This window comes from Tachypleus tridentatus, chromosome 8 (genome assembly GCF_004210375.1).
Source record: "Tachypleus tridentatus isolate NWPU-2018 chromosome 8, ASM421037v1, whole genome shotgun sequence".
Lineage (NCBI taxonomy): Eukaryota > Metazoa > Arthropoda > Merostomata > Xiphosura > Limulidae > Tachypleus > Tachypleus tridentatus.
In genome coordinates this window covers 141399523-141420320 of record NC_134832.1, presented here as the reverse complement: position 1 = coordinate 141420320, position 20798 = coordinate 141399523, and the positions used below count along the sequence as shown (strand labels likewise).

The 20798-nt window shown below is 31.3% G+C and overlaps 1 protein-coding gene across 1 annotated transcript; it reads right to left on the bottom strand.

Moving 5' to 3' along the window:
* Positions 1-5191: 5191 nt before the first annotated feature.
* RpS30 (ribosomal protein S30) lies at positions 5192-19207 on the bottom strand. The gene is made up of 5 exons (XM_076451806.1): positions 19068-19207; positions 11088-11170; positions 9821-9962; positions 9350-9405; positions 5192-5368 (listed from the first exon to the last, which is right to left on the bottom strand). The coding sequence occupies exons 2-5, from the start codon at positions 11160-11162 to the stop codon at positions 5243-5245; spliced, it is 399 nt and encodes a 132-aa protein (XP_076307921.1). The 5' UTR covers positions 11163-11170; positions 19068-19207; the 3' UTR covers positions 5192-5242.
* Between the last annotated feature and the right edge of the window lie 1591 nt (positions 19208-20798).

Here is a 20798-nt window from a genome sequence, read left to right as displayed (position 1 = left end):
ATTCCTGTGTTGCTATACAGATATAGTTGGGGGTCTGATTGTTAAGTCAGTTATAAGAAGTTATATTTAGTTTGTTTGAGAAATAATTTTATTGCTATGGTGGTGGTTGAACAAACGAGTTACAAACCTTTAATGTTAGAACCGTGTGTCAGTGTTTGTGAAGTTATTGACTTAATTTAAGTAGCTAATGTACAAACCTTGTTCACAATACTTGTTTATTTTTTTCCATGGCTTTGTCAACAAGTATTATTAGAAGAAACCCAAGTGCATGTAAGATAACAGTTTAGTTAATTACCAAATCCACTTCTAGGGATTATGCAAACAGTGTTGTCTTTGCTAATAATAAAAGTCCCCCAGTGGCACAGCTGTATGTCTGCAGTCTTGCAGTACTAGAATCTGGATTACAATATCCATGGTGGGCAGAGCAGATAGCCCACTGTGTAATTTCGTGCTTAATTACAAAGGGCAACAACAATTATTAATAAATATATTTTCACTTGTGCCATCTATTTGCTTAAACTCGTAACTTATCTTTCCAACTTTCTCATAATAAATGTGCACCCCACTAGTACAGTGGTAAGTCTACGGATTTACAACACTAAAATCAGAGGTTCGAATCCCCTCAGGGAGCTCAGCAGATAACACGACGTAGCTTTGCTAAAAGAAAACACACACACACACACATAATAAATGTATGTGTTTAGGCATTTTCTTATAGCAAAGCCACATCGGGCTATCTGCTAAGCCCACCGAGGGGAATCGAACCCCTGATTTTATCATTGTAAATCCATAGACATACCGCTGTACTATCAGGGGACTCTCATAATAAAGAGAACCTACCTAAGAAAATGGTTTAACCTGATAATATCAGAGTAAATAGAAAGGAGAGAAATGGACGCCATGACCATAGGATTTTACTATGGAATTTCATGATTTTGCTAATGTGTATTATCATCCTGCTTGAACTCTTGAGTTATTCCAGTGAGATTTTCTGTAAATATAAGTACTCACAACCAAAAGATTTTGCTGCTGAGGATAAAAGGCTTATGAGAGAGAGGTTGGGTCTAAAAGTACTGTCCTGAGAATGAGATTTTCACAGATGTTGCAAAGGTTTCTAATGTTCCCTATTCTGCAACTACAGATTCAGGAAGATCAGACAACATCTGGTGTATCAACAATGGCATCTCAGCATTACTCCCAAGGATCAATCTTAGCGTAAGAAAATAAACAATTGAGGGTCACATAGATGGAATAGTGTCTGGTGAGTCTCAGATCGTGTTGTGTGATCTGTATGGGATTCTAATATAACAACTACTAGTTTGTTCCAGGGGTGAATGAAATTATCTACTGGCACAATTAGGCTTTGAAGCACAATCAAATATCTCACCACTTTGACACAAGACTTTTACACAAAAACTTACCTAAAAATGACTTCAGCAAATAGCAAACACATAATACTATACAAGTTCTCTGAAAAACTTCCCAGAAAGACATGGGGCACCAACTAGTTGTGAGGAGTATTATTACTCTAATTAAGGTAGTTTCCATCATATCTGGGTATGGATGGTAATTTTGAGTTGATTGTTAGAGAGGAAGAAGCCCATAGCAACTATACCTCAAACAAACTGCACTCCTCAAGTTCCATTATCACACTGAGCTAGAGCCCTGATGAGGTTTAAACCAACAGTTACACATCTCAGCACCATGATGCAACCACAATAGTTTCTAGTGAATGTACAGAAGTGTTGTGGTCTTCCCATGGTTTATATATCAGGTCATCCCATAAGTAATGTCCAAAATTTAATACAGAAAGTGCATCATCATTTCTGTCTTTGTAGCAGGCTTTAATGACTAAAATACGTAGTAGGACATTTATGAAAATGTTCAGACAAATAAATGAAACTAACCCAATTCCACTTCTTCAGATGATTAATCAAATGAACCCTTATGAAGATGGATGTGTCTGAGGAGCACATTAGGCATATAATGCTTTATGCATTTAAAAAAGGCAATAGTGCAGCAGAAACTACATGAAAAATTCAAGGTGTTCAAAAATTCGGAGTATCTAAATGAAAGAAAATGTCGAAGGTGGTTTCAGAAGTTAAGATCATGTGACTGCGGCTTAAGCGATGTGCCAATTTCAGATCGCCCTGTTGAGTTTAATGATGACTTGTTGCTGGCTGCACTTGATGAAGATTGTGCTGTAACAGTTGAAGAACTAGCACAGAAGCTTAATTTAACCCATTCAACAGTTCACCATCATCTCCAACAGCTTAGAAAAGTGGCAAAACTTGGAAAATGAGTCCCACATGATTTGACAGAAGCCAACCTTAGAGCAAGAGTGGACATTTGCACTTCTCTGCACTCTCATGAACATAACTCACCTTTTTTGGACAGGTTAGTGACTAGAAATTAAAAATGGATATTTTATAAAAATGTTAATCACTGCAAACAATGGATCAGTGGAGGTAAACTGGCTAATGCACAGCCCAAAATGGACATCCACCACAGTAAAGTCTTGTTAAGCATTTGGTAGGATATTGTTGGTTTGATCCACTTTGAGTTGCTGCCACTCAATGTAACGATTACATGAGACTTCTATTGTCAACACTTAAAGCATTTGAATATTACACTGAAAATGAGGCCTGCTTTAATCAGTCGTAAAGGTGTTGTGTTACACCAGGATAATGCACAGCCCCATACAGCAAGGGTCACATCAGCAAAGATTAGAGAACTAGACTAGGAAAACCTTCCACATCTGCATTATTCTCCAGACCTTGTCCCATCTGATTATAATTTATTCTAAAGTTTGCAGAACTATCTTAATGGAAAAGAGCTTGGAACACAAAGATGTCAAAACTACCCTCTTTTTCTAAACCCAAAATCAGACATTACATAAGGGATGACCTGATACTACCAGCTTATGTCAATGATGACTCCTCCCAGGTCCAAAAAAAGAAAAAACAACATATTTACTTGTGGTATGTTGAGGCAATGGTGAATGAACTGCCCATACTTTGGCAAAGCTACTAATTAAAACCAATTACTTAGCAAGTGCCCGAAAATCAATGACATCAAAACTTCACTGATCATCAAAGGATTTGTGGTTAAACACAGCACTATAAAAACGTGGAAATGGTATTTATGCAAGTGCTAGAAACATGATCTGAGTGTAATATTATAGCTGAGTATGAACCAAGATACTACTTTCCTTCACCAAAGTGGATATATGAAGAATATTATATAGAATATGTTACAAACAAATACATATTTATCAGCTTCTATCCATATAGCAGGGTAAGTGTGCATGCCACAATCTTTTTAGAAAATTACATTCTGAATACAGTAACTTTATTATCAACACATCAATAAACTTGACATAAAAAGTAGTAATATTACTTAAGCCTAATTTCTGAATTTTAAAGAAAATAAAACACCATAACCAGAGATGTTTAAAAATAATGTTAGAAATTTTTATCTTACATTAAGACTTGTATCTGGGTTTTTTTGACATTAATTTTAAAGAACATACATTTTTTAAATTCCCATCTTCACTTTTTGTGTTGTGTTGCACAGCTATGCTTTGAAATTTCCCTACTTAGATGTCACAACTTCAATAATACAGCTTCTATATTGTCTAAAATTAAAAAAAAAAACACAACTATAAACAATTACAAGCAAAAATATAAATTTTAAATTTCTACTTAATTGACCAAAGTATCATTACATTTATGAAATCCATCAGATAAGCCCCTCCTGTCCTTCAAGACATAATTAAGTGAACATTGTTAATGGACACATTTACAACCAATAAAAAAAAAAAAAAAGATTCTCATGTACATACATCTTACAACCCTTTATATGTTTCTGGTAATAACTGAGACAAAGTGCTTGATTTACATTGACCAAAGCCATTGGCCTAAGTAGAGATTTGTTTCAACCTACTACAGTTGGAAAGCCAGATAAAATTAGAGTAGTTCCAAGACATTCCATTTTAGGAAGTGATATGTTTATTTTGTGTTTTCTCACAGTAAGGCTACATAGAGGTTCTTCCTGTGTCTGCTTTCGGCATTGTAAATCCAAAGACTATTGCTGTCCCATTTGTGGACTTTAACATGCATATTTGAGATTTTTTTTTTTTGACAATGAATTTCAGAGAGAGAGAGAGAAAAAAAAAAAATACCCACTGCAGTCACACGTAGAATGAGAAACTGCTTCAGAGGTTCAAGTCAGGCAATAAAATTAAAATACAATAAATGTGAACAGGTTATCAGTTGGAAATTAAAGTAACAAATAAGTCAAAAAGTTTGAATTAATAATGCATTCTGAAAAATTAATTTTACTTCATACTTTTAAATTTTCATTTCACTAGTTAGTGTCAACGTTTGAGAAAAGATAAATTCGATCTCTCCAGTGAGAATACTCCATTAAAAAGTTTCTCAAATTTTGTTTAGATACACTTTGTACATTGAGTTACACAAACAACAGTTTAAGACTGTTTAGACAAAATCACAATGAGTGAACTGAAATGGACAGCAACTGCCTATTGTGAAAACAAACAAATGTAGAGAATATTTTGAAAGTCTTTCACCTTCAGAGTCAACGAGAGTGGATTAGGAAGAATGAGTTGTGATCAGTTTGTTTACCCATGGTTCTGCTTGGTGGAAAGAGTGCATGAGGTTTCAGCTTGTGGTAGCCATGTACTTGTTCACTAGTAATCTTGAATCTCAATTTAGTGAAGGTTTTAGTATGTTAATATAAATAAATTTTAATTTCCCCCATTTTTCACAATTTGTATTGTTTCATGATTACAAGATAAAGAGGGTTGAATAAACTACCTCAGTTCTTGAAGGAGCCCTGTTAGAGGAAAAGCTAATTTGGTTTTTAAGAACAGAATTTTGTTCTGTTCTTAATGTTATGATGCCAAAATATTTGGAGAACCAGTAAATGAAAACACTTGCTGAATGATCAATTACTTCATTTTAGATTCTTTATTAGATTAAGTTCCATTATCTCACCATAAAGGTTTTATTAAACACTAGTGCTTATCCCATTTTAGAATTTTGTGACAAGGTTGCATACAAGTTGCAAAATATTTTTGACAAAATTCTTTATTTACACCACTTGGGTGCCTGCAACAATTACAAAACAAATACCTTAGAAAATGAATACCAATAAATCAGACAAGGTATTCAGTGGAAAACAAAACTTTATTTTCCTAATACACAATTACATGTTGTATTTACTGGTTGCTATTAGGTCCCCTTCTTCTTCCAAAAGTTTGAACAACATTGACAAAACGACGATTGTACTGCATGCGTCGCTTAGCTCGACCAGTTTTTGCCTTCTTTTTCTCTTGTTTCTCGACCTGATTTACACGCACAAAAAAAGTAATGTTGATCTTAAAATGAAAAATGATTGCCATTATGAATATTTCAAACACATACTGTATCATTATCTTGTCAGGATTGTCAATTGTCCATACTTAAACTCTTTAAATACAGAATAAATTTTAGGTACAACAGATACCAAACATTTGATACACTTTTCTTGGAAAAAAAAAAAAGAAAATTCAAATATCTAACTTTTCTTCCTAGGTTGGTGCTTTAGTAAACTATAATATTACACACTGAATGTATCTATCTTAGATATTTTAATTAAAGACCTTAATAAGTGTTCTAAATAAATTTGAATAATTTGTTAGTTATCTCTATTTCGCTAAGCTGTTGGCATGAAATTTATTAAAAAAATAGCAAAATGCCAAATTGATACTTTTAATACTTTACAGTTGAAATGTATTTATTTATTGCTCACAAATCCATAAAACTACTTTATTCAATCTGAGCACTGGCACCATTACATATCTCATACATCTATACAAACCTGGTGCAAAATTTCTTTCCAAATTATAGTTCTTTTCCCATGAAAATATATACTTGCAATTAAATTACAAATACTATATAACCTTTTCACGATGAGTAATGGGTCAAAAGCCATGTCATTGCATTTGATAAACTACTACTTTATAGATGTATACCAATATGCTCAGAATCAAATTGCAGATTATAATTACAACTTCAAATATTATATACAAGTTACTTTTGCTAAGATATGGCTTATATACTGAATCAAAACACAGTGGCTACATTCACCTCTATTTTTGGGAAGAATCCCTTACACACACTACAATATATGATAAACTAATAACGAACTGACAAATTAGAATGCTTTCTGAGCCATTTTAATCTTTTAAAAGGCTACATTGTTCTCTTGAACCAAGATTTCATAGAGTTAGGTTTATCTTTAGAGTGCTCAAAAGATTCACATTTTTTAGACCTAAATACTGCTTAGTTAATAAGCTTAATAAATTATATTGGAATTCTATGGTATACATATAGTTATGACTTTTTGCTTATTCAACTGTGCATGAAAACCTAAAAAATCTGACTTCCTCCACATGTGAAAGGCTTAGCAACTGATATCAAGGGTTGTTGCTAGAAATAAGATTGTTTTTGCTTTATTTACTGTCCTTTAATAAAAATAAGTTCATAACTTTTCTAAATAGTAATCTATATACACATATTATTCATAATACAAAACAGTAGTACACTAAAATATAGCTACAATGGGATCACTTTGGAAAGACTTAAGGTCAGTTTCATATTGAATATGATAACCTGATTGTACCTGCACTGTGCCAATGTAAGTTATGTAATGGTAGCTAGACATGACTCAAAGGTCAACATAAAAGAAAAAATATATAATGTAACAAGACTTAAACAAAACTTTTGTATTTTCATGTTATAACATGTAGTCATTCAAGCTCAAAAAATGCATAACACTATGTAACAAAATTTTTAATTTTTGTTTCTTGGCAGAAAGTGTTATTTTCCAATTGCTTATGCCTAAAGTAAATGGAAAAGACCTATTTTTCTCTTCACACTTTGCTTTTGTAACCTGGCTAAAGAAATTTTCAAATTTACCCATTTTCCAGGACATTCCAGGTGAATTCAGTGCTTAGTAGCCGATAGAAAATTTTCTTGAACATAAAAGAATTTAAGAACTCTCTGGAATGTTGTAGAACTTATTAGAATTTTCTAGAACTTTCCATAGTACACACACACACACACACACACACACACACACACACACACACACACATATGCAGGGGCTCACCACTCACCACTTCAGTTTAGTTCTAGCTGTTTAAGTAAACACAGACCTATCCAATGTTATCAGAGATAGTATCAAGAAACTGCAAGCATTCTCCAGATGTATTCTGCTGTGTATGTGGCCAACATAAAGACAAGAGTAAAAAACTACTCTGACAACATCTGCTAAAATGTGTGAAGCCAACAAGACATATTTCGACATGTCTGTCGCGGATCAAGACAGGTACCTCGTTTTACCTGCAAGCACCTCAAAAAAACTAAAAGGCAAGATGGACAATTTTTGCTTGCTTGAATAGAAAGATTTTATATTATACAAACTTTACACCTTTTAAAATTTAAACGTGTTTTAATTAATTTTCATTTTCCAATAGTATAGAAACAATGTCACAAAATATTTTGCATGAACCTCTTACACATTAGTTGTGGATAAAATATATTTATTCTTCATAATAATTTTATTTTGCTCTTTTGAAAATGGTACAGAGGGGAAAAGAGAGCTATAAAGTTTGCTATTCGAAAAATTTGGCATGAATTCATTGACCACTCAAGCAGTTGTTACTTCCAAATGTCAGGCTGGCAAGAATGCATCTGCTGTCATGTATCCAGACCTTCTATCATCCATTGCCCCAGTGTCACACTGCCCTGAGCTCCCTGTACCCACTCCACCAGAGAGAAAGCAGTCATCTTGAAAAACTACTCACTTCTAAACATTTTTGAATAACTTTAGTATAAATACATGTAAATTTTGATCCATATGTTGTTTTATTCAGACCTTGTGTGTATGAAAATGTGTAAATTTGCCCATTTTTACATAGAAAAAAAAAAGCCTAATTTTGAAATTTCATTATCCAGCAAAGACTGAAGGGAATAATGGCCATTTTCTGTATCTTTTACAAATGCAAGAAACTGAGAAATAAACACATACTATCCAGGAAAAAAAAAAAAAAAAAAATTGTTATATATTGTTATTAATTTATTTTTTTAGGTTGGTCAATAGACAGACCCCACATAGTTATGGAATAGAAAATAAAATATAAAGTGTTACTGAAAATAACATTTAAAATGTATTTAGGAGGATTTGGGGATTACACAAATAGTATGATAATTTTGAGATGAAGTTTTATTTCAATCATAACATTAAATCACTTCACACCTGGACTGGTACCGAAACACTATTTTCACAAAAATCTTTAGTAAAAAATATTCAATTAAGAAACCAGTTTTTTTGCATACAAAAACTTGTGATCTTTACTAAAACTTTACCAATTTTTGTGAAGATACATATACTGTAATAAAGTTAGTGTAAATACTTAATGTGTGCAAATGTTATAAGAACTTGTGTATGTTATACTGAGCCAATTGTGAAAGTGTTAAATACAAGAGAATTAACAGACATTTTGAATTAACTGAAACTGCACCAAGACTGTTGTGAATCACAGCACAAAACAAAGGTTTTTCCTTAAAGGTTCCTTTTTTTCTAAAAATGTTGAGCAACTTGCAGTTTTGACAAACCAAAATACAAAGTCAAATATAACTTTGCTAATAATCAATGTGATTTTTTTTTTTTTTTTTGTATTTACACAGAGATAGAAAATCATACAGAAATCCAATGAAGTATCAGAAGAGATAAGAAACTTTAAAAATGTTTTTGTGGGTAAAGTTAATGAACATTATTTTGTGCATGACTAAAATAAAATATTTTAAAGATTTCTCACCAGGTGGTACTAATCCTAAGCACAACATTACTAAAAGACAAATTTTATTACAGAACACAGCAATAAATAAAAGGTCTGTACTTTAAATAGGTTTTATTTGATATTATTACTGTACACAATTCAGTTACCTCATTATTGTTTGTTTTTTGAATTTCTCACAAAGTTACACGAAGGCTATCCGTGCTAGCTGTCCCTAATTTTGCAGTGTAAGACTAGAGGGAAGGTAGCTAGTCATCACCACCAAATGTTGGACTACTCTTTTACCAACAAATAGTGGGATTGATTGCCATAATATAATGCCCCCATGACTGAAAGGGCAAACATGTTTGGTGCAACAGGGATTCAAACCTGTGACCTTCAGGTTACAAGTCAAATGCCTTAACTCACCTGGCCATGCCAGACCACCTCATTATTAACATTTAATTTAAAAAAAACATTTGTTATTGTGGTTTAAACATTTACCTTAGGAGTCTGTCCTTTCACCTTACCAGCACGTGCTAGAGATCCATGAACCTTACCTGGAAAGGTTTTAAAGTTGTATGATTTAAATATTACAAAACATTGCAAGTTACTAAAAAGCAAAACCAGCCTAAATGTAGATAAATAAAAATAACAAAATCAGTAATTACAAAATAACAAAAGCATTTACTAAACCAGAAAATTATTCCAGTAAGTCTTAACATGAAACAACATAAAAAATTAACTTGGCAGAATTTATTTTAAACCATGGCTTAGTCTTAATCCACAAGTGTAAAACTATACAGGTAAATTTTACTGATACATAAATTGTATTAGGTATTTCAAGCAATAAAAAATAATTACAAGAAATATGGACAACTTTAGAACATGAAGTCAACCAAAACATTCAAGCTACCATTTGTTTTTATCCAGGGATTTAATACTAGCTTTCTTGTAATGCAAGAATTCACCTACCTCCCAAGAGTCGAACAGAAACTACAACAGACGAGCCATTAACTAAACAGTCTGATAACAACTGCTCATCCTCTAAAGGTCGGCCACCATGATACAAAACTTGATCAGCTGGAGAAATATTTTCTGCTTGCTTTATCCATTCCTATATGTGAAAGATAAGTAAAACAAACATTCTGATATTTAAAAATGTTATGCAATAAGTTAGTCAATAAACATGGTTAAAACTCTCACTCAAAAACTTAAGTTTACTTGTGAATTATAACCATAATTGTTTAAAATCCAAAACACATTAAAAGATAAAATATGCTGCATTATTATATTTGCAGCAATTAACATAACAAGCTTGCTAGACTAAATTATAGTTTCAATTTAAATGTCACTATTTAAACTTCATAAAGATTGAACAATTACAGTTTTGAATTTTGCACAAAGTTACACAAGGGCTATCTGCACTAACAATTATGGTTATAGTTAATCAGAGGTTGGGATATGCCATTTCTAATGCAGTCCTTCCTCCTGATTTTGTTTACAGAACTTCATTTAAATGTATTTATTCAAAAACTCTGCAAGATATGGTACCATCTTCTTCTTACAGTATGATGGCATAAGATACTTTTGGGTAATGGTCTAAAGAAAATTAGACAACTATCCGTTACTAATTAAATAAATACCACATTTGATCAATCAAGTTCATAGTTTAAATATCTTTCCTGCTGGTGCTTACTTTCTTTATCAACAGTCTCCAAGAACCTTTAATCCTGCCACAGACACAACAACATGCATTTTATTCAATAAACTGGTAACCAACATTTGATTTGATAAAATATACCCAATCCTAGATTTACTAGATTGATGATTTGACATAAGAAATGGGAAACTAATGAAAAATGCAGCTTATCTCAGTAATAAGTTTCAATACATAAAGCATTAGGTTTTCACTTCTTGCATTTTGCATACCTGCAATTACTATTTCCAGAAACTTTCAAGCTCTGACATATGTACAATTATATAACAATGAACTTCTAAATTTATTATACAGGAATGAAAACACACCGAATTCAATTATATTTTGAATGCCAATTGTCTGAACTAAGAAGTGAGAAACTACAAATCAAATTTAGAAAATCTATAATGTTCTAGTGATACTGATTTTTTTTAATTTGAAAATATAAACTCTGATTTCTAAAACTTGCTTGGGTAAAGATGTATTTTAACTAAAACAGATACATGTTTATATCCTATAAGCAAATTCAATAACAAAACCCACCTTTAAGAAACCAACATTCTGATTTTCAGGCGCTTCAACATTGTGAGTTTCCTGACCAATTAAGAACAACTGCATGATGCTTTCTGTACAATGAACAAAGAAAATCCATAAAAGAAATACTTCAATGACATTAAGCAAATTTTCTAAAAGTTCATAAAATATGGTAGGAAGTTATTAGTATTAAAAACATGCATTTTTTGCCGTAAAATGAAAATACACGTTCAAAGACACATGAACAAAAATAATTTTTGAACCTGAAAATATCATGTATGAATATTTGACTATTTTACAAAAATCTATATTTACTGTAAGAACATTACCAAAACTTTAATTCTTTGGTATAGTTAACTGGCAGTTTCTTTTGAACCAAATTCAGTTTTGTTATGAAGGTATCTCAAAATGGTTCATAATTCATTATAGGCTAATGTAGATAATATAGGTTAATGATGGGTTTATTGTAACAACTAAAATACAAGGACAGAATTTAAGTTTTAATATAATGTACAATTATAATAATATATTAAGCATTCAAACTTTCATCTTGAGATATCACAGGCAAAGGATGCAATATTAAATAACAAAAAGGAGAATCAAGATGTTATGCTAAACAATTATAGCCTAAATTTTTTGTAAATAGTAAAATGTTTTGTTCTGAGTAGAATTAACAGTTATGGAACAGGTGAGGTTTTGAATAGTTCAGACTTATTAATTGATTACATTCAACTGATTATTACCACATTATGTATCTCAGAATGGCTGGAATAAGTATTAACACCTACTGATAAGGAGAGAACATTTAGACCTTCCTAGGTCATCTTCAGGTTAAGAAAGAGCTGAAGATGATCTAAGAAGGTCAAAACATTTTTCTCTCCTTGTCAGTAAAAGTGTTAATATGCATACCAGCCATTCTGAGATACATTTTTATTTAAAGTGGGTTTCTCATCATTAAGAACTATTCCCACATTAAGACTTATCTTCCAGTTTCCAACTTTGTGTTCTTAGAGACATTTTCAACAACTCATTTAATATGAAATACAAAAAATTTAGGATTAAGTTACTTCCTTAACATTTTAATTAAGTATCTGTAAAACAATTATTAACTTGATAGAACTTGTAGAAGAGCTGATTAAATAACATTTGGTTCATTGAAGTGAAAGTTGTGTCTTGGATTGAATGTATCGCATTAAAAACTTGTGTTTTTTTTAAATTCAAGTACCAGATTCAATTTTTTTTAATGTAAACTTCCTTAAGTTAGTGACTTGTATATTCCACTTCTGAGTGTTTACCTGGACTTAATATAAGTCAAACTCATAATAGCATGTCTTTATAGCAGAGATGCCAACTATTTCAAATGACTGAACATAATGATTGTAGACAGAGCTCTTTCACAGTTTTAGTCCTTTTAGATTTGCCAGAAACAAGACAATTTGGTGAACGAGGCCTCTTTTTTTCCCCCATCTTGTGAATGATCACATTGGTGTTTCTATGCCACCAAGAAAATGATAAATACTCATCTATGCAAGTGCTGATTGGCTGACAAGCACCAATGACATAACTATGGATTCCCCCACATACCCAGTATGGAAAAACACTGCACTCAAACTATTGGTAGACGTCGGAGATACAAATATTTTTTTATTATATCAAGCACAAACATGCCATTTGGACTATGTCTTATTTATTATCAAAATTTATTTGTATCTTACTAGAAATTTCCTTTTCACCCTTTTCAAACCCTGGGGGAACAATTTATCAGTTTATTGTATAGATCTGTATAATATATAATAATTTGGGAGTTGCAACAAGTCATAATACTTGTCTATATGAGTGTATACTCATAATATATACATCAAAATCGTAATGGTTGGCATCTCTGGTTTATAGCCTCCAGTTACAAGAATGTGTTGTCCTCTACGTCACAGTTTCTCTCTCAAATCTCACCTTTGTTGAAAAAAAAAAAAATATTTAATATAAAAAGTATTACACATTGTTACTATTATTAATCCAAGCTTTGGGATTTCTGGTTCAAATTCATATATGCACGTTAAGTATTTATAACTTTTGATACAGTACATGCATCCTCACAAAATTTGGTAGATTTCTTAAAATATTTTTACTAAAGATTTTAAAATTTTGCATGTGGAGCACATTAAATGAATTTTTAGGTTTGTTATACATATAGTTGAATAATCAAAAAATCATAAATTACTATATTGATACCACAGAATTCCACTACAATTATAAAGCTTAATAACTAAACTAATAAAATGAAGTTTCAAGCACACTATAGACACAACCCACCTCCTTAAAACCTTGGTTAAAAAGAATGAGATAGCCTTTAAACAGACTAAAATGGCTGAGTAACCATTCTAAGCTGTCAATTGATGTATATAAGGGACCATATTTAAAAATGAAAAGAGGAACAGAGGCCACTGTGTGTGATTCAATACATAAGACAATCTTAGCAAAATGAAAAGATATGAGGTTCTTATTTTATACTCTCATTTGATAATGAACTCCTAATTCACATGAAACTACAGGACTTAGTATTTTAACATCACAAGTATCTGATATGAATCAAAGCTGCATTCAACATTCCACCAGACACACAAAAGTCGATGTTTAAGTGCATTTGTTTTTAATATTTACTTTTAAATTAAGGTATTAACTAATGTGCAATACACTAAAATTTGAATTATCTACAAATTGATACCAAATTTACTGATAAATTCATAAAATGAGTCCATTGAAATTGTGAATGCAAGTCAACAAACATGAAAGGGCCTTTGACCTGTGACCCACTGATAAGGTTAATTGAAAATTACAGATGAAATCTCTTAATGTAATTATGGAATAAACTTAGTTCTTTTTGAAGTTTTGAATTTCATTCATTGATGATGATAGAATTATTCTTGTGTGATTTGAAGAATACTCATCTTTTAACACACCTACGAAAAGACGTTTCTAGTCCTGATTTCTCCAAGCCCGTTCCCCTGGCTGTGGTTTCGCTAGATAGTAGATAGGGACAGTGGGAATCTCGTTAATCCATTCATTAATGGATTTAAATGGCAATTTCATTTAAATACAAAATTATTAGCCTAATATTAATAACCTTTCAAGTTGCTCTGGGGCCTATTAGGCCCCACTTTTCGTAGGAGTGTTAATAAAGAAGGAATTATATAGAGTGAATTACTGAACCAACATCTGCAGTCCTGATAAAACATTTTAGTTAATGGAGATATTTACAAGACAGAACCAACACTTCTGTTTGTAACTTGGTACACATACATTTCTGTTATTGCTGATTAGAATTTTGTATATGCTGTATACACCAAGAAAAAAAATTCTTCCATCTCAGCCAACATTTTATTTTATAAATCCAACAAATAAGGAATTTGGAATAAGTTCTAATTTCCTGACCTTTACTTATTTCATAACTGGCACTATAAATTACACTAAATTAGAAATAAAGGTCAAATTATGAGCCTAATTTTAATTTTGTCCAGTGTAGGTTTTCATTTTCATGTTATAGCTATTAAAAAGCACAGTGTAATTTATTTTGGATACTATTTTCAAATTCAACGTCCAATGAAAAACGTTTCATAAAGTTGGTTTAATCTGTATCAAACTGCTTGAAATGAATTATTTCTCACACACAAAATTTACAAAATATAATAATATTGATAGCAAGTTTCACAAGGCCCCAAAAAATGATCTTTACAGAAAAGAAATTTTGTGCTATTTTTGAGCATTATGGAAAATGTTTACTTTGAAATAATAAGCAAATACTTAAGTCTTATTTCTCAAGGAAACAAAATAAAATATTCATGGAAGCTATGAAAGTTACAAACATTCATTGAAAGAAATCAATAGTTTATTGTAATTTTACTTAATTTAACCCAAAAGGACTTCTGATCTATAAAATAAATAAAACAAACCTAATCAGCTGCAAATCATGCTTACATTCAATTGGCATCAGTCTGCTAATAATTTTAACTTATTCATTTCTAATATTTTTTTTATTATTATTATTGACATTTAACACTATTTGAATTTTTGTTCTGGAAATTATTACTAAAACCTTTCAGAGCAGCTGTCAAGTTATTTTAATATATATCCATATCAGAGCAGCTTACTCTCACAAGTTATTTTAATATATATCCATATCAGAGCAGCTTACTGTCACAAGTTATTTTAATATATATCCATATCAGAGCAGCTTACTGTCACAAGTTATTTTAATATATATCCATATCAGAGCAGCTTACTGTCACAAGTTATTTTAATATATATCCATATCAGAGCTTACTGTCACATTATTTTATTTTAATATATATCCATATCAGAGCAGCTTACTGTCACAAGTTATTTTAATATATATCCATATCAGAGCAGCTTACTGTCACAAGTTATTTTAATATATATCCATATCAGAGCAGCTTACTGTCACATAAGTTATTTTAATATATATCCATATCAGAGCAGCTTACTGTCACATAAGTTATTTTAATATATATCCATATCAGAGCAGCTTACTGTCACAAGTATATATCCATATCAGAGCAGCTTACTGTCACAAGTTATTTTAATATATATCCATATCAGAGCAGCTTACTGTCACAAGTTATTTTAATATATATCCATATCAGAGCAGCTTACTGTCACAGCTTAGTTATTTTTTAATATATATCCATATCAGAGCAGCTTACTGTCACAAGTTATTTTAATATATATCCATATCAGAGCAGCTTACTGTCACAAGTTATTTTAATATATATCCATATCAGAGCAGCTTACTGTCACAAGTTATTTTAATATATATCCATATCAGAGCAGCTTACTGTCCATATCAGAGCAGCTTACTGTCACAAGTTATTTTAATATATATCCATATCAGAGCAGCTTACTGTCACCATAGTTATTTTAATATATATCCATATCAGAGCAGCTTACTGTCACAAGTTATTTTAATATATATCCATATCAGAGCAGCTTACTGTCACAAGTTATTTTAATATATATCCATATCAGAGCAGCTTACTGTCACAAGTTATTTTAATATATATCCATATCAGAGCAGCTTACTGTCACAAGTTATTTTAATATATATCCATATCAGAGCAGCTTACTGTCACAAGTTATTTTAATATATATCCATATCAGAGCAGCTTACTGTCACAAGTTATTTTAATATATATCCATATCAGAGCAGCTTACTGTCACAAGTTATTTTAATATATATCCATATCAGAGCAGCTTACTGTCACAAGTTATTTTAATATATATCCATATCAGAGCAGCTTACTGTCACAAGTTATTTTAATATATATCCATATCAGAGCAGCTTACTGTCACAAGTTATTTTAATATATATCCATATCAGAGCAGCTTACTGTCACAAGTTATTTTAATATATATCCATATCAGAGCAGCTTACTGTCACAAGTTATTTTAATATATATCCATATCAGAGCAGCTTACTGTCACAAGTTATTTTAATATATATCCATATCAGAGCAGCTTACTGTCACAAGTTATTTTAATATATATCCATATCAGAGCAGCTTACTGTCACAATTTTAATATATATCCATATCAGAGCAGCTTACTGTCACAAGTTATTTTATATATATCCATATCAGAGCAGCTTACTGTCACAAGTTATTTTAATATATATCCATATCAGAGCAGCTTACTGTCACAAGTTATTTTAATATATATCCATATCAGAGCAGCTTACTGTCACAAGTTATTTTAATATATATCCATATCAGAGCAGCTTACTGTCACAAGTTATTTTCAAAGTATATATCCATATCAGAGCAGCTTACTGTCACAAGTTATTTTAATATATATCCATATCAGAGCAGCTTACTGTCACAAGTTATTTTAATATATATCCATATCAGAGCAGCTTACTGTCACAAGTTATTTTAATATATATCCATATCAGAGCAGCTTACTGTCACAAGTTATTTTAATATATATCCATATCAGAGCAGCTTACTGTCACAAGTTATTTTAATATATATCCATATCAGAGCAGCTTACTGTCACAAGTTATTTTAATATATATCCATATCAGAGCAGCTTACTGTCACAAGTTATTTTAATATATATCCATATCAGAGCAGCTTACTGTCACAAGTTATTTTAATATATATCCATATTTTGTGAATGTTATTCAGATGAAATTTTATGAAGAAACAAGTTATTGATCAAAATATGTTACCTTTTGTTAATACAAATTTATTTTCCTTAAATGTTTATATATATTTTTAATAGAATTCTAATACATCAGAACTTGTTTTAAATGAAGAATTGATCTGAATATTTTATATTTTCTTTCACTAACTGGATACTTTAATCATTAAGTTTCTACTTTTTGTGAAAATCAATTGGTTTAGTTATATGCTATTTAATTTTATCTGCTTTTCCATGCTACAGATTGTAATTAAAGATTATTGTCTCAATACCAATTTCATATAATGTACTGAAATAAGTTAAACTTCTTACTTTACCATACAAGTCTTTCACATGTTTGTATCTCAAGACAGCTGGTATGGGTATTAATAAAGTAGAGAACATTTTGACCTTAGGTCATCTTCTGGTTAACAAAAGGTTAATTTTTCTCTACTTTATTGTAATAAGTTTTCATACCCATACCAGCCATCTTGAGATACATTTTTACTTCATGTGGGTTTCTCATCTTCATGATTTACTTTCACAATACTGTTCTAGACATTGGCTGGAAGAACTGATACTTCTAGTTGCTTTCCTGTTTAGCCCAAAAAATAACCTTTTACATTTTATATAGAAATGATAAAAATTCTGTCCACACAATTTCATAAATCTTGTTTTCATCATAAGTATGAAAATCTTGGTCAAAATGACACTAATTCTTGCCTTTAAGCAATTCATTTAATAGGATTTTTAATCAATTATTGGTGATTTTGTATGGTAATTAACTCATTTTCTATTTCTCTTGTACTAAAACAAGAACATTAACAATATTTTGCCCTCTTTTGAATTACCAAATTTTTTTTTAAATTGTTGTTAAATGTGATTGCATACACTTCTACATCATTGACATATCCAGTGTTGAATAAACAATATGCATCAACCCTAACTCTACAGGTCACTACTAATAATACAGAGAAGTCTCCAACCTACATCATTAATGTCAGTACCTTCAGTTCAATAATCAAGTTCAACTCTTACTTAAAATTGTATTGCCTTCAGAAATGAAACTTATGGGAGTTTTTGTTTAAACTAATAATAGGAATGACATGCACAGGAGATGGCTGTGTGCTCTAGTCATAGCTTTCTGCCCTTATGCTGCCAGGGCATCCTTTTCTTCAGTCAAAACTGTTGACAGCAACGAAAATGTACACCATTCCACACCTTCTTTGCTTCAAATTATAAGGAAAAATTAGTTTAAGATAATAAAAATGTTTCTAGACCAATTTAATAGGAATTACTGAGACTTTTTGCTTCTCTCTATTTTACTCAATGTGTAACACAACCAAAGGAAACCTACACTGGTTACAGTCTGCAGTCTTTTCTATCACACCCTCTAAGAAAACTGTTGCCTTACTGCGCTTAATTTACTATCCTCTGCATTGCTGGTTTGTACCGTTATTATTAATCGTTTTAAGAATTAAGGTAGAACCAGAAATATCCAGAACTTCATCCTTTTGTGGTTTAAAATTACATTACCTAATTAGCCTATACAAACTCTTTGACTAATCATGATCAGTTACTTTTATGATACAAAGTGCTCAGAAATAGTAATTTTGCATTTGTAGGCTTAGCGACGAGTGATAAAAAAAAAGGGCGAACACACAAGTATTAAATTTTCACTGAAATTAAGAAACAATAATTCTTTAGATTCTAACTATTCGCAGAAACATAGCCAAAACATTTAGTTAAAATTACATAAACAGGAACATGCTAGAAGGAAAATATTAAATTACTTACTTTATTTTACACTGCAACACAAACACGTGTAACAATATCACGAAATTGGTAACGAAAGAAAGAACGCTCACTTCTGAACTATTTACGCTATTTTACGACAGAGAGCGTCACATAATAACAATAATTTTAGTAATATATTGTACCGTTATAATTATCACCCCTCGTATTATTATAGTTTGCCGTGCTCTGACTCATTCTTATTTTCGTAAATTTCAGTGACTTGCTTGACTTTTACAAATAATTTAAGCCTAAGGTTTAGAAGTGTTTTAAGTTTTTCAAGTAGAGTCGTTCGATCTCAGATTTCAAATTCCAACCTCAGTTATCTAGTTTAAGGTTGCGAGAGTGCAGGCACTATCGGTTATGCTTTAATTATTTTGAAGGCAACTTTCTTTAATTGTAGCATTCCATTTCTCCATAACCTGTTGCTATTTATTATATAAAATAATAAAATTAATGATGTATATTTTTTACATATGTATTTTTCTCTATAAGTTGGTTTTCTCGTCATCATGGAAAATTAATGATGGTTTTATACAGTTCGTTTTTGCCACACCAAAAACAAAACAAAACAAAGAATACCGTTAAAATTACAGTTCTAACAAAATCGTAGATGGCATCCATTTTTTTTGGAAAAATAATTCCACCATCGATGGATTATTGTCTCCAAGTGTCACACTGGTAAACTTGTGGACTTACAACGTTAAAAATATCAGGTTTCAATACTCATGACGAGTACAGCATATATAACATATTGTGCAGGTTTGTGCTTAATTACAAATAAACAAACTATGGATTATTTCTGCATGACAAATTAATTACTTAAATATGTTTTTAACATGTTAAATTATTAAATCTCATTCAATAATAGCAACATTTTTTTTAAAAAGTAATGTTTTCAATCATGATGTTTTCGAAATCTTCAAAACCAAAATTTTCATTTTCTTTATTTTGTAGAAAAGTGTCATGCCTTACGAAGTCGCAATATGACACAAGTGTCTTAATTTCTCCCAGTAAAGCTATGATTCTTGTAACAGATTTACCGTTATACATTTATTCTGATGCCTACATTTGTTTCAGTTTAATGCGCGTGGCAAGTCCCGCCTATTCTATAACTTTGTAGAAGATTCTTGAGAATAAGAATCAACAATATTTGTTTTACGAAAACGCTAGCGTGTTCGAACATCGTCGAACGTTTTAGAAACTCTCCTTAAACTATATAAAACAACACGTCAAAAGGCAGTATTATTATTATTTGTCAGCAGTGTCATTGTGCTATAGGACTCGGAAATTGTAATTGTGAATAACGCCCGTTAATAAGAAACTACAGAACTTGACCGGGAACATTTATAGATTTCGAACATTATAAACCGTTTAACTTCAGTGAATTAACTTCGGACTTTAGTATTTCTACGAGATTTGATTTGTTTTTAATTTCGTGCAAAGCTACACGAGAGCTATCTGCGCTAGCCGTCCCTAATTTAGCAGTGTAAGACTAGAGGGAAGACAGCTAGTCATCACTACCCACCAACAACTCTTGGGCTACTCTTTTACCAACGAATAGTGGGATTGACCGTCACATTATGACGCTTTTACGGCTGAAAGGTTGAGCATGTTTGGCGTGACGGGGATTCGAACCCGCGACCCTCAGATTACGTGTGGAGTGCCTTAACCGCCTGGCCATGCAGGGCTAACAAGAGACATATGGGGCTGAAGTAAGCATGAACGGCAGAG